The 16,049-nt window shown below is 37.7% G+C and overlaps 1 protein-coding gene across 6 annotated transcripts in view; it reads right to left on the reverse strand.

Annotated features, from left to right (window-relative positions):
- TASP1 (taspase 1) overlaps window positions 1–16,049 on the reverse strand; it is a 78,605-nt gene that overhangs the window by 9,836 nt on the left and 52,720 nt on the right. For 5 of the 6 annotated variants that reach the window (XM_032683522.1, XM_032683520.1, XM_032683517.1 and 2 more), the window contains 3 exons: window positions 15,248–15,358; window positions 4,805–4,915; window positions 1,052–1,125 (listed from right to left, as the gene is read on the reverse strand). In XM_032683522.1, the coding sequence (XP_032539413.1) occupies window positions 1,052–1,125; window positions 4,805–4,915; window positions 15,248–15,358 (296 nt within the window). Of the gene's footprint in view, window positions 1–1,051; window positions 1,126–4,804; window positions 4,916–8,247; window positions 8,432–15,247; window positions 15,359–16,049 lie in introns of those variants that run through there. The other variant, XM_032683521.1, reaches the window with a different exon arrangement.

Below are 16,049 nucleotides of genomic sequence, written 5' to 3' on the forward strand. Positions count from 1 at the left end.
TTGTTGTTTAAAATATCTGATGTAGATTTCCTGCTTTTGTACATTCTTTGATTACCTTGCTCGCATACTCCTTCGTATTTATCTCTCAAATTAAATACAGAAAATACAGGGGGAAAAAAAAGAAAAATAAGAGAGAGAGAGAGAGAGAGAGAGAAGGGCTTGGGTTTTGTAGTTCTCTCCCCCTCCATGGCTGATGACTAAACTTTCTTCTTCAGCAGATACTTCTTCCAGCTCATTCCCCCTTCCTCTAACTAGTTCTGAACTCTTCATTCTCAGTCTTGAATGATTATGGCTGCACATGTATAAATGTCTACAGAAATTATGATTCTGTCTTTGCTTGCAGCTTCCTCCACGTCCATTCTCATTGTCCAAACACCTCTCCCAAATGCTCTACTTGCTACACTGCAGTACCTTTTTCTCCCTTCAGTGCTCCATTTCCAGGAATATCCATTCCAGCTTATCCACTTACTTAATCCCTACTCCTTGATCTTGATGTTAAGGAATTTTCCAGTTTCCATTGCTAAATTCAAGTTTAACATATTATTTCCTTTGTTAAAAATAAATTATCAGGCCTCAAGAAACTGAAAACATGGATGCTAATATCCATATTATTTATCATAGAGGCTATTCTGGGAATTGTTTGAAGTTTGTTTTACAACTTCCTTGATGGGATGGTGCAATCGCTTTATCTGAAGGAAGACATGCCCACAGAAAAATACAGTACCACCCTAAATAGCCAGTAAAACTGAATCAAGCTGGATAAAGTTATTCAAATACAATTACTGCCAGCAGAGGGAATGGACATGTGTTTGTGACACCTTATCCTGACTATAACATATTGTTAGCATAGGGTTGTTAACTGCTGCAATTAAAAAAAAAAAGGAATTAGAAATGCCCAATCAATTGATACATTTAACTGCTTATGCACCCCATTACTTTTCCCACTCTATTAAAGATAGAAATTTCTTATATATCTCATTATTATTAATTCAAATTCTCCTTAGTTTCTGCACTCTTTCTAATGTATTAAAACCTATTCCCCATGCCTTACCTTAGCTTTGCCGTCCTGTGCAGACATATATCCTACACACATGCTCTCTGTTGTATGGCTCCACAGAAATTCCACTATAAAGGAAAATGCAAGAAGTCACAAAAAATGCCTTGGATTAAAATATAAGGCGTAATTTAACAAGATTGGAATCTTGAGGAACAAATACAGCTTAAAATATCTCTTGGGAAAGGACAAAAAGCAGACTTGAAGAACGAAAACCACTTACCAGCATAATTCAATCTCATAAGAAGCAGCTATCAAACAAACCAGATTTTCCTGCACTATCTGCAGTCACACACTGCAGAACTAATACCCAGAATGAGAATGTTACTTCAACGATCTGGAGCCTCCAAGATGAGAAATTGCAGTTAAAAGATAGGACTAATTTCTAAAGCAGGTGACTGTTCCAACCGTAAAGTAAAAGCTGATGTTAATTTTCATTTGCTTGCCTTGAACCCAGACAAAAGCACACCAAACCAGCAGAAACCCAGATGGCCTACAAGGATTCTGTAGAATTGACACACTGTGAACAGAATAGCCAGTTACAAGCTTCTTTTTCACAGAACTGAGCATAAATATATACATAGTATATAACTACCAATGGCTAAATGGAGATTTGTGGTTTAGCTGCACAAGTAAGATACAGGAAAACATGTAGAAGTAGTCAAGCCTGCAATATGGGAGCTGAAGATATAAAGCAGGCAGGAAAGACATCTGGTGAAAGCCAAAATATCCTGCAGAAAAAGCAGGAGAGGTGTCTGAGGGAAGCAGAGCAACACTACACAATAAGTAAGAAAGATTTCTGGCAAAATTAGAGCAAGACCTGGATCCAAAAGTATCCTGAATTACAACAGCACATGCAATCACCCGCTTCCTTTGTGGAGAGCTTAAGGAGCACCAAAGGTAAGAGAGGAAAAGAAAGATGGAGAAGAAACAAGATCATTTTGATTTTGTCTTCCCTATCAAAGCACTCCCAGATCTGATCACGTGGACCCCCAGCACCAGCCATACAGCCTCAGGTCTCTGGGACTGCACTCACAGCTAATTTAGGATATAAATTAACAAACTGTTGGTTAAAGACCAACTGTTGTGTTTGCAGTGATAATGGATCACTGCTCACATGTGCTGTTAATGCCTGTTAATGCAGTGAGGTGTTGTCCAGAAGTCTGAAAGTGGCCTGATTTATCAATTATTTAACAGCCCATTCCAGTGATCTTTAATTCCCTGACACATACACAGTTATCTTTTCACACACACATACTCCTACTGAATTTGCAACACAAATTCAGAGTAAAAGCACATTATTCATATGTTCAGCTCTCAGTCACTGGAGCTTTATAAATTGCCACACGGTTTTCTTGGTCATTTTTCTCTGTGTTCATTAAGTACATAATTTGGAAGGGGGAAAAAGAAAGAACAGTTGATCAGAATTCAGGGCATTACCCAGAATTCTGTAAAAGGTTTAAAAAATGCAGCGAAATATAAATTTCTCCTCTGGATTACAAGAGTGTCTTACATGAATTACACAGGATGCCACGAATAGACATTTCCATATATTTCTTTTGAGAGCAACTGCAAAAAGCATCATCAGATGGGTTTAAAACTCTTACTCCTTCCTATTCCTCATGTTGCTTTAAGATGGCTGGGGAAGGTCACAGTGTGCTGAGCACACTCCTGCTTTGAACCACTTCTCCTTGCATAGCAATTAACCCCCAGTAGGAGATCAAAGTTTAGACTTGAAGATTCTGACAGATATGTAGATACCATCATAAAAGAAAAATGAACTTCACTGAGGTTTGGGCTTTGCTCCCCCGTAATAGATTCAGGGCTGGTATCACCAAAGGTTAGTCAAAAGCTTTCAGGCAGAGAAACATATTTAGTGCAATGGTAGGGCATTCAGTGGGGCCAACTTCTCCCTGACACCCTGAAGGGTCAACTGCCAGTGAAAGCATTTATTTTTTTGAGAGAAATTTAATCTTATCATTCACTTTTGAGAAGCTGAGGAACAGGTCTGCCTTTGATAATTCTAGATATAGTATTTTACAATTTTAATAATTTTCTCCTTCTCTATTATCCACCAAGGTATCCTATATGAGCCATGGTTATTGTTAGCTATTACAAGCAGTGGAACTACAATGAAAATTATGAATTACGTGTGAAATGTCTTCAGGTAAGTATATTTTCAACCATTTAATAAATCATCTCCTTGCAATTTGTTTCAATATTAAAAAAAAAGAAATAAAAAATATGATCCCTGTAACAAAGACACGAGATTTCCTTATTCCGTACAGTAAATTTTTTAGTATTGACCAACTTCTTTTCAGTACAAGCAACACAAATACTACATATGTTTAGTTGTGCATTAACTCAGGAAATGTCTGTGGTACAGAAAAAATACTGTGCTACAGTTTACCTGAATCTTATTTCAGTGGAAAGAAAACAAAGAATCAATGGATAAATAGTCTTTACTTATGATGTACCACATATGGGCATTTTCTTCATTAATTTTTGAGGAAAAAATGCCAAACCTCCATTAATAGAACACGTTCTCTTACGTGAATGACAAACATTAAATGAACAGAAAAAAATTCTCTCACTTCCGAACGTAAGAAACTGAAGGTTAAGTTAATCTTGTTTGTTCTGACTTAAACTTGCATTTTCATTTTCTTAACTCTTTTTTAAGGGCAGAATTTATGTTGCAGGATGCTTTTCCACTAGATTGATGTCACAGTTGGGTAAATAATAATAAAGCAGAGTATTATACAAAGGAAAAACACTGAAATTCTGGTTACAGAACACAAATATATATTAGACAGGTCGATGTGACCTAACAGCATGACCAGACACACATGCCCACGTCTGAGGAGCACCACAGGAAAGGAGATAGCATAAGTGTCAGCCTGAAGTAATTCAGTCCCAAATTCCTTCCCTTAAAGAGGTTTTACTGTCTTTGGGTTGTATTTCTACCCAGCTCTGCTCATAATGTGCAGCCTTTGGGATTTTTTAGGTGTTTCTCCCAGAAAAACCACATGGCAGTGTTCTGTAATACACCTGTTCTGCTGTAAAGCACTGAGGGAGATGAGGGTTGCATTTCCAGGGCAGAAACAGGGCTGAAGGGTTATAAAGCCCTTTTTAACCACAGATACTGGTGGAGGCAAAGTACAGTTTCCTGCTGATCCCAAGATGAGCAGCAAACACTCCTGGTGGGTGCAAATGCAAATAGTAAACTGTGACTTATCTGAGCAGGTTTTCCTGGGCATTTCAAAGGATTTTTAACATAAAACAACTTCCCTTCCAAATTTTAAGTGTATCCTCCAAATTTTCACATTTTGTCCTGCAAAATGAGGAACGAGGAACTTTTAAGAAAGCACTTTTAGCCTTTAAACCACTGAGAAGCAGTAAACAGTCATACGTATTACCCCCACCTAAAAATGCAACTTTTCCTATGAGGAACATATCCTACCTTGCCACAAGCAACTCATTTCTGTGCCATGGTTTTAGAAGGATCCTACAGAACGCTCCGAATCACAACTCTGCTTAGAAATAACAAGTCAGAAAGAACACTCTTTTTTAGTAAGATTAGCCTTGTTTGTTCCCTATTTCGCTGTCCAGATTTTTATCATTTCCAATTCAGTTCCTTTTTGTTTTCTCTGTGGCTTTAAAACACTGGTGAACGTGCACAGGCAGTTTTTACTTCACCTTTCACTTTGAGTTAGCACCTAGCTCAGGGAAAGATGAAGAAGGATTTCTTACCTAGTAAAGTTGGTTTTTCTTGGGATGATTCAGGCTCTGCTGAACACCTGCAAGACCGAAGGACTATCACCCCTCCGAGCACACCATCTTCATTGGCTAGAAAAGGGGAACCTGGGCAAAATTGGTGGGGAGAATTATTTGTTTCTAATGAATGATTTTCTACATTGTAATCTACTAATCTACCAGTAATCAAAAAAAAAAAGGTAAAAGAGCTACATGGAATAAAACAAACACATTGGAAATTGCATTTGTGAGGGCAAACCCATTTTTTCATGGATCAAGGAAGGTGTAACAATGAAAAACAGTGTCAAGTTGAAAAAAAATTAGCTCAATATTTAGTTCTTTCTGTACTAAAATTAATATAAAGATGGCCACATGTGGAAAATATCAAGCAAATCTGGGTCATTTTTACAGTTTATTCATTTCCCCCCAATTTAAAGCCCTTTGTACAGAGACACCATCAAACTGCTGTATGTCTTCCTTCCTGTTTTATGAATATGAGCAGAAAGCCAAAACATATCCTACTTTTTAGAGTGGCTTTTCTGTTGTTAATTTAAGACATACAATACAAAACATCTATCAGAAGCTGGAAAATTTTTCAAGTTAGCTGAATCAAGTCTAAGTATTCTTTCTCTGGTTTGTAATTTGAAATAAGATTCCTATAGTTTTGAACGTGGAAACAATGGTGTAATTTATAAACAACTTAAAATGTCTTGAGCAATGAAACTAATCAAGTTCTTACACTTAAGCCCATTGAGATCCTTGTCACACATTTGCAATACACTGTGATTCAAAATTGAGCATACAATTGCAACAGGCATTTCATATAATTCTTTTTGATTACTTTCTTTTAAACAAATTAGTATACCATGCCTAGTGCACAGACACTGTAATTTGCTGGCCACAAGAACTTTAGAGCAGATCTTCTCATTAAACTCCTTTAACTTGCCCACAGCTATTTGTATGATTAAAATTACTCCTTTAATGTAAATAACAACAGCAAAACAGCCCAATAAAAAACAACTTCAAGCTTTGCCATAAGGAAAATTAAACCTTTATCGTCTTTTCTCTCAACATAAGAGCAGCCACATTCAAAAGTGATACAAGGTGGTCATTACAACAGAAGCCCACACTTCAGGAAAATAATAAATAAATAATAAAATTATAAGTAATGTCTTATTTGATCTAATGCAAACAGATATTATCTTTAAAGCAGCACTTGCTTTGTACAAGAACTATTATTAGGTACCAGTCACACCTCCTGCATTACTCATTCGGGACTGTGACCAAACCCCTGTGAACCAAGAATCCAGCCCCTGATAAGGGAATAGATAACAAAACAGGAAAATATGTCTGGTTAAAATATAAGGGCGAGGCCTGGGAACTTGTAAAGAGTTTTACCACCCAAATCAAAACCTTTCACTCCATGCTTTCCAAGGTGCTAATGATATACTTTCACTGCACCAACCAAGTGCTGGCTGATATAACATGATTTCTGCAAGCAAATGAATTAAAAAAAAAAAAAGTGGTTTTCTTCATAGGGGACATGCATTCTTTAATCTTTACTTCAGAAACTCAGGTACTTCAAAGACAGTGTCTTAACCCAAACTTGGTCTGCATACCTAATTTTACACTCTACTGCACAAATAATTTAGGCTCTAAGCCTTGCTGTAGTGAAAAGTCATTGCAAAGAGAAAGAAAAAGGTTTGGTTTGTTTTTCAATAAGCAGCTTCTCCTCCTCTTTCAAGGGCTGAGAAAGATGCTTTCAAGGTTGTAGTGAAGAATAGCAATCATTTTTTAAGTTAGAATTGTTAAAAATGTTCTACTTCATCAGAACACAGCCAGCAAACACAGTACAAATCTAAGGCCACAGTAAAACACTAAAACTGAGTGAATGCACACAAAACCAGACAGCAACTACTGATTATAGACTTGGTGCCACTGAAGTCTTCTTCTAGAAATGATTGCATTTGGTTAATCATTTTTAAGGGGTTTCTTTCTCCCACCCTCTGAAAAGAACAAATGAAAGAAAAGCTTGTAAATAAGCCAATCACATATTTTTCCAGTATTTTATCAACTATGTGCCATCATCACAAATTTTCACTAATCTGAATAACTTGCACATGCTCTTTTTAAATCTTAAGAGAAGACTCAGCAGTATATTTCTTTCCATTCAGAGAGAGTCTGCAGGAAAATACGTAGCACTACATTGTCATCAGAATTCTTTCATTTTTACAGGAATTTCGGTGCAAGAACAAAACATTCACCTTCAGTGAAACACAGAATAAAAAAGACAGCAACCACTCAAATCATGTGTTTTGTGAGACTTATTTTAAAAGAGGGTTTAAATAAAAAACATAAAACTGGAGCTTCAAGCACACTAGACAAAGTCTTGAGCTTACAAGTTCATCCAAAGAGATGCTCTCCCTTTATGTGCACAACTATTGTCATGAGAACCCCAGTTCTGTCAGCATAAATAGCATTTATTTATTGACATTAAACATGGTGGGCACTGTATTGCCCTAAATATGTACACAGTTTTTTCTGAATCAAGACTTCCTTCAATGATTTTGCACCATGGAAGCTTTATTATCAGTCCAAAAAAGTCAAAGGCTTTGAAATCCATGCTAAACACTCAAAACCTAGAAAAACTGGCTGTATTAATTCAGCTGAAGTACACTGTCACCCTACTGTTATTTCAAGTAGAAAACTCCAGAAGAGGAGTAATTTAATAGCACTGCACATGTTAAAAGTGGGACAAAAGTTTTAACTTCAGCACTCATAAAACACACCAGATGAGTAAGACACTGACTTCTTTAGGAAAGACAGAAGTTGGGCCCTTGGAGTAAGGGCAAATGTTGGTTATGACACATGAAATCAGGTCATGCTGCACTAACTCAGTAAGAACTGACCTTACCAGTAGTAGTGGGGTGAGACAGAGATGGGTCAAATGGTTTAAAATGACTTGCAGTGGATCATTTGAATGGAATATTGAACCAGATGTCTTAACAGCTTGTGTTATGCAAACAAAGCAAAGATGATGGGATGCATTATCTCTCCTACAGACAAAATCACAGCAGTGCTGCCCTTTGGCTCTTCTACACCATTTTATTATCACCTCCAGAATGAACATCATTCTGGAAAGGTGGGGAAAGTCTGAAAAAAGAACATCAGCTAAACCATCTCAGTACGAAATCAGCAACAATAGAGTGTGTTGTCTCCAATTCACTGGTGAAGTTGTGGGGAATCAATCTCAGAACAGTGTCAGTAAAATCCACTTGACTAGAGTAATAATATTACAGTATTCTACATTATAGTAAATTCAGACTGTTTCTCCTCTCTTAAAAATCAACCTCTAAGCCAAATTAAATACACACTGAACAGCACGTTCTTTAAAACAGAGAAAGTATTTTATTTTCCAGTTAAAGCCATTTTTCAAAAATGTTAAAAGAGGGATTCAAATATATTAACTTTTTTAAACAAAGATCTTTCTGGATATGCAAACTTACTACTGAGGATTACAATTATGCTGACGAGTGTATGTTAACACAGCAATACAGTGCATATTAGGAGGTCTATGGTAAGCAAAATTCCAGACAGCTGAATGCAATGCATCCATCATTAAATCTGTAAAAATAACAATACAAAAGCAGTACTATACTTTATTTCTACACAGAATCTATCCACTGTACATAGGAATTAATTTGAGTGTTCTCAAAACACTGTGAATTCAGAGGTTAAGAACATATTTCATTAATTTAGGTCTAAAACTCATTTTTCTACAGTCAACCCATTGAGAAAAAGAAATAATAGTGTAGACTTCTGTAAAAAATAACAATACAGGTAATGACATTTTTTCATATACCTTGTATTTAGTTAGTATTTCTAGAGGAGGAGAAAAGGTGCGACTGAAATACTGCCATGTATATTAAGAGCAGAATGGTTTCTCATAAGAAGGAAAAAGTGATCTGGCTCCCACACTCCTACACCATTTTTGTTCTCCCTGTACTCTTCAGAATGATAGATCTTGCTGTACAAATTAAAAATTCAGTAAAATAAAAATCAAAATATGCCTGCTAGCCAAAAATATTGTTTTCCACTGCAATAAAATAGAATTGCTAGACAAATCTTTGATCTAATAGCGTGCTAATGGCAACACTACAAAAACCTGGGGCTTTTAATATCCTTTTAACTCTCATGAAAGCCATTGTTCCTTTCCCAGTTACACTGGCATACCACTGAGGAATGTGGCACGAAAAATCCAAAGTAGAACTTCAACTGCAGCATTAACTAATAATGCGAGCACTGACTGGCCATATCAGATGAAAGGGGTAGGGAAAACCAAACAAAATCCATATTTCACTAGTTTTGGCTTAATCCTCACCTCCCCCAGTCACAAAATTGTATTTTACAGAACACAGTTCCCTCCTTCAAAGCTCAACTATTCTGTTATTGCTACCTGACATATAGAAAGCATTAAAAAGTTTTCGTTTATATATTTTGTACTTCATTAATATTCAGTAATCGTCTCTTAAAAAGAAGCAAACAGTCTCCAGAGCAACTCCATGTTCACTGATTCCATCTGCAAGAGCAACCAAAACCGAACACCACGACCCAGGTTCAGGTGCTGACCAGGGATAGAACTTACAGATTTCAGGAGTGTTAAAGCAAATAATGGGTTCAACATTCACCCTTGCTCTGGAGGAACTACAGCTACAAGTGAAAAACACTTTTTCTTTGACATCTCTTCTCCATTACACCTCTCTCCCATTGCTTCCTCCAGAGCAGGCGATCCATGTGAGTGGTTCCCCTCAGATCCTGTGCCTTTTTTCCCCATTTGTAGCTACTGCACTGATCCACTCTAGCACAGGTTTGACACCAAGCTGTAAGAGAAGTGTTTTATTTACACTGACCCAGTTGAAGGACAAACCAGCTGCTCATCAGATGTTTTCCATTCATACTCTTCCACAGCAGAGAAACCATTACCAGCTCCGTTGTTTACATGAGCTTTCAAAGGCTTAAGACTTTGGTCTCAACACTGACTGTGGGGTGGTGTAACCAATTAAGTGCTTCAGCATCCCCCAGTTTTAACAGCTAAACAGTTCTAAACCTCCTTGCGCTGCAGTGTGAGGAAAATTTAGACTTTATCAGGACAACAATCTATAGATCATCTACACTTTGTAGGCTTTGTGTACAAAATGTGCTGAAAGTGAAGCTGTTTGCCACTCTGCTTCTGCTTTCTATCCCACTAGACTCCAAGGTAACAACTGAAATAAACATCAGAGGAATATAAGAAGCGCTAAACAAAGCCTGCTTTTAATTTCATGCACCATTATTTGCTAAATGTTTAAGCACAAGCTGTCTGAAAGCAGACGCCTTTATATTTCACAATAAGTTAAAACATCTATTTAGAATTTTTAAAGAAGCTGCAAGTGAAAGCACCTGCACTTAAAACTTTACAGGGTTAAATAATTAAATAAATTAAATACTAGAGGATACCACTGACCAATAAAACCCTAATGCTCCTGACGCAGAGAAGCACAGGCAGGAAGGACCTAGACAAATCCTTGTGTAACATCACAATGTTGTGTTAAGTTTCTGCATAGTTTGATTATACAGATAATGAAGATTGTACAGATAATGAAGATGGTAGATTCTATCTACCATCAAATACAAACTTGTGAAATAAAACAGGTTATATGAAACTTCAGGATCACCTCATTCTCTTCTCAAATCTTCTCCTCTGTGTCATGGAGAAGCATAAAAACCCTTCCATAACTTGTTTCCTCTGTTACAAAACCACAAAGGATACTACTAGGCTTAGAGTGATGCAGCACCAAAATATAAAGTAACAATAACACTGTGCAATGCCAGTCACTGGCAGTCTTGTAACTGTTAAAGTTTGAGGCTTTTTCCTCCCCAACAAGCATAACTAATTATCAGGAAATTCGTATTCTACGATTCCTAACTGTCCAAACTCCTGCTCAGAAGAGAGGAATTTGACACTAAATTTCTAAAAAGAAAGTTTCAGCGTTATCCTTCTGCTATTACCTTTCTGCAGACTTTGCTCATTTGTCAACTGAAACACAATTTAAAAAATACAAGAATAGAGAAGCATATTTCCATTAAGGAAAGAACAAATATCAGGTTCTAACTATTTCTTTCAGCTCACTATTTCCTAATACCTTATAAGAAGCTTTAAAGCACAATTGGTAACACTGCCATTGTTAAAAGCCCACATTTCCCGCCAGTGAGATGACACAAACGTTTTACTCTAAGTTTACTTTAAGTCTACATTCCGCAAACTTGGCTGCATTTGAAAGGAATGATGAGTAACCAAATCCTCTGTTCTCCTGTTTGGAAGGTATTTGTTTTTACAGAACACCATTCTTCAACTGAGAACCAAGCCTTTTGTGCTCTTTGACTAAAGATATGGAGCCCGTTCGCTTTACAAAAAAAATCTAAATTTAATTTCTCTCACCTCCAATTCAACCATCAGTTGTGCATTATCCATAGTAAGCTGGCTCTGAGAAAGGATGAGAGAAGCACATCTGACATGAGTTTGCTCATCACCTGCTGTTTAAGCAGCACTCACTGTTTAAGCCAGGCATTCCCAAGCTGGAAGGATTCCCAGGGCTCCGCAGACACTCGGAGAGTTCTGTAAACAGGAAGCACCGATCTGGTGGCAACTGCCAAAATCAGCTGTTCATCCCTCTGATACAAATAAGGCACATTTTGATTTCTATCAAAACATTCTAGCTCAGCTTTGTTATAGGCTGAGTTTTTTTCAGCCTTGGTCTATTATAATTCTGGTGAAAGTTTGACAGGATCACAAAACAGGGCTTTAAGGAAGGCAAGAGAAGAATCCATGCAACCAGCAAGGAGTCTATCAGCCCACTTGATCCTATTGTTTCACAACATTAAGAAATCCTGCATCACATCAAACATCCTGAGCTATCAACCAGCACTTTGTCTATGAAAATTCACAGGAAAAAAATCCTATTTAGTATAAGCCTGTTGTTTGAAGCGCAATGCACATTTTCAACCCTTTCACTGTATTAGCCAGACATAACTTTGCTTTCACAGAATCACAGAATGGGTCAGGTTGGAAGGAACCACAGTGGGTCATCTGGTCCCACCTCCCTGCTCAAGCAAGGTTATCTTAGAGCACATGACACAGGATTACCTCCAGACGATTCTGGAGTGTCTCCAGCGAGGGAAGATTCCACAGTCTCTCTGGGCAATCTGTCACTCACACAGTAAAGAAGTTCTTCCTCGAGATCAGGTGGAACTTCCTGTGCATCAGCTTCTGCCCACTGCCTCCTGTTCTAGCGGTTGGCACCACCGAGCAGAGCCTGGCTCCATTCTCTTGGCACACCCCCTTTAGATATTTATACATATTGATGAGGTCCCCTCTCAGTTGTCTCTTCTCAAGGCTGAACAGCCCCAGCTCCCTCAGCCCTTCTTCCTAAGAGAGATGCTCCAATCCCCCAGTCATCCTCCTTGCCCTCCACTGGACCTGTTTCAGGAGCAACCTGTCTCTCTTGTACTGAGGTGCCCAGAACTGGACACAGCCCTTCAGATGTGCCTCACTAGGGCTGAGCAGAGGGGCAGGATCACCTCTGTCGACCTATTGGCAACACTCTTCCTAATGCCCCCCAAGGACACCACTGGCCTTCTTGGCCACCAGGACACACTGCTGGCTCATGGACAGCTTGTTGTCCACCAGGATCTCCAGGTCTTTCTCTGCAGAGCTGCTTCCCAGTATGTCACCCCTAGCCTGTCCCGGTGCCTGGGTTATTCCTCCCCAAGTGCAGGACCCTGCATTTGCCTTTGCTGCATTTCAGACAGTTCTTCTCTGCCCATCCCTGCAACCTGCGAGGTCCTTCTGAAGGGCAGCACAGCCCTCTGGGGTATCAGCCAGTCCTCCCACCTTTGTGTCATCAGTGAACTTGCTGAGGAGGCATCTACCCCCTCATCCATGTCATTGAAGAACAACTTAAATAGTACTGGGCCCAGTACAGAATCCTGGGGGGCACCACTACCGACAGGCCTCCAACTGGACTCTCTGCCACTGATCACAACCCTCTGGGATGTGCCACTCAGCCAGGTCTCAACCACCTCACTGTCCACTTGTCCAACCCACACTTCTTCAGTTTGCCTATGAATCTTCAGAATTGCCAAGATCCCCCAAAATTACACTACAAAATTACAAACTCAGTATTATGTCACATGTAAACAGTAAGATATATCTGGATTTTGAAGTCTTCCTCCATCAGTTTTCATTCACAGGACAGCAGAGGCCGCATCTTTCTTTTTCCCCACATCAGCACTGCCCCAAAGTACAACTGAGCAGATACTACACATTCCTGCTGTCAGGCAACCAAAGCTTGCAGCGATAAGTTCCTGAAAATACAAGCCAGGTCTGTCCCTAATTAAAACATGAAACTTGAAAAAGGAATTACAAAGCAGCTTTTTCAAATTTTCTTATCATGAAAAGCACTAATTTGATCCTGTCTCTCATTCTTTTCACTTTCCCTTCTCTTGTTTGGATAACTCTGTTTTCCCAAGGCAATAAGACATCACACTGTTAGCCTGGTATCTGTCTGTGCAGCTCCTCTTTCTCTGCAACTGAGAGCTTCAGGTATAACAGAAACTTCAGCAACATTTAATATGTTCTTATCTCCAACAGAAATATTTTTACATTTCCAGTAAAGAATACAATGTATATATCACATAGTAGCCAGTTAACATTTAAAATGAAAACATCTGCTATGCAAACTGGTGGCAAAACATGTTTGCATTAAACAGCAAATGAAGAATTGCATTTTTGCTCACTGTTACCAAAAAGAACAGAGAAAACCAACTTAAAAAAGGCACCTCAACTAAAAAGTTTGATTTTTTGTTGGTTTTTTTTTTATCAGCCAGTTTCTATGAATTACTTCATCAGTTGCTTTCCATTTTTTGTGTGTATGTACTAATAGGTAATTTCATAAAGATATGTACAGTTAGTGCTTGCTTTTAAGTACTCTTACCACAAACAGCACAATAAATTTTGAGAGTGTGGACTAAAGATCTGACTCGCCTGAAGTTAGGCCAATTTCACAGAATACCTACAAAAAGTAGCAAAGTTATCACAAGCTTCCTTCCTAAAGTCTTCTCTTGGGTACACAAATTCCTAATTTTGTGCCACTGTGCACTGGAATGAGTGATTAAATACAAAAAGTTAAATTTTTGCTGCTTGGATTAGGATCTTTTTGGGCAACACACACTAAGGTTTTTCTGCATTCTTACAGCACCTAGAAATGGATATATAAATACAATATAATATAGATATAATATAGATATAATATATATACTATATATATATATATACAGACATATATATACAATATAAAATATAATATAAATATAATATAATTAATATAATATAAAAATGCCTTCCAATGTGAGGGTGATTTCCCTCAGTCAAATGTAATGTTGTCAGAAGCACAGTTTAACATGGATTCAACATTATAAACATAAAGAAAGAAACTGCAATGCATTGTTTGCCAAGACCAAGGGCATCAGTCCCTGGGACCCCAAAAGGTGTGCACATGTCCCTCTTTCAGCTCTAATTAAAATACCATAAAAATGAGCTTTGGCAACACAGTGTACAAGAAGTACTGTGTTGTCCACAAGAAATTCTGAAGGTGAAAATTGTCTGCGGACTCTAAAGCTTCAAAAATTTTAAGGGCTATAAAGACAGTGCAAATCAACACACATGCCAGAAACCTCATTGGAATCTAGGCTGTTTTCAAAAGTTCAAGCTTGTATGGATATTTGAAAATGACACATGACAAATGACACATGAAAATGATGAATTTGTATTTGGATTACAACTTGAACAAAGAAAAAAAGATCTATATTAACAAGAAATTAAACACAGATTGTGCAATTCTCTCTAATCAAGGAAAAAATTGGGTTTTGAATGGAGTCCACTTTTGCAAGAAATTAATCTCATCATGTAGATAGCAAATCAGAATCTGTCTGTTTAAAGCACTTAATTAGAACATGAGATGGTTTTGAGGTCTGCTATTTTTAAAAGGGTTAACATGATGAATAATTTTTACTAATGCTCCTAAAACCACCAATTCTAAAATATGCAATTGTACACCACAGCCCCATGATTCAGGCAGGAAATTCTTTCTTCAAACCTCTCCGGGTATTCTATGACTCACATAACAATTGAGATATTTCCAAGGGTTTTCCTTTAGATTTCCTAAAATATTCTTCTGTAGTTTAACATTTTTCAGATGTAACACAACACTAAATCCCAAGCCAACTGCAACACAAGACTTCAACAGAAATCGTAAAAATAAGTGTCTTAATTTTGTTTAATAGTGTTACTTGCATTTTAAACAATGTTGGGCAACTTTCAGGCAATAAGGACCATATACTTACCAATAAACTTGTTTTGCATAGTCTCTAGGAGAGCTTGGTGGGCATCTTCTGTTTGCAAAGCACATGAACATTCTCTGGCCAGTATGGTTCGGACAAGGTGCTCTCCACAACCTAAAAACACATTAAGATTGGGAATAGTCAAAATATAGGTGTCACTATGAAGAAACTCTGTCATTAATTTATATCATTACATTAATCTGACTGTGATTACAAAAAATAAGGACGTTTTCTTCATAGCATATGACAAGCTTCTGCAATATTTTTTTTATTTTTAAAAAAAAGGGTGGCACTCAGTCACATGAAAATTCCACCATTTTTCTCACAACTCTCCTGAAATTTCTACTGCACAAATTCATAAACTAAAAAGGGTACAGCGAGACTGTCTCTGACTTGTCACCTTTATCCAGACAGAATCCACTTACTCATCATTTTTTCTCCTACACTCTTTTCCATTCCTGCGCTGTGCTTTGGGACATGATGAGGCCAAATGGCATCGTGCATGTTTATTGGATCAACATTTTTTTTGGACAGGAAAACCCTCTGGTGATACCTTCTGCATATAGACAAAGGTCATTATACTAATTATGCCTCCAGTTTGTCGACATTTTTCCTCAATGGCAAAGAAGCAGACAATAGCTGGAAAAGGGCTAAGCAAGAGCCAGTTAAACTGTGTTATCCAGTTTAGGAAAGAAGGAGAAACACAACTAATGTACAGCTACAATGTAACAATGATTTCAAATTATCTAATTTGGGTGACTACAGTTTGATCAGATTTGTAACTTCAAGTATATCAGGGCCTAAA

This window comes from Chiroxiphia lanceolata, chromosome 3, assembly GCF_009829145.1.
Source record: "Chiroxiphia lanceolata isolate bChiLan1 chromosome 3, bChiLan1.pri, whole genome shotgun sequence".
NCBI lineage: Eukaryota > Metazoa > Chordata > Aves > Passeriformes > Pipridae > Chiroxiphia > Chiroxiphia lanceolata.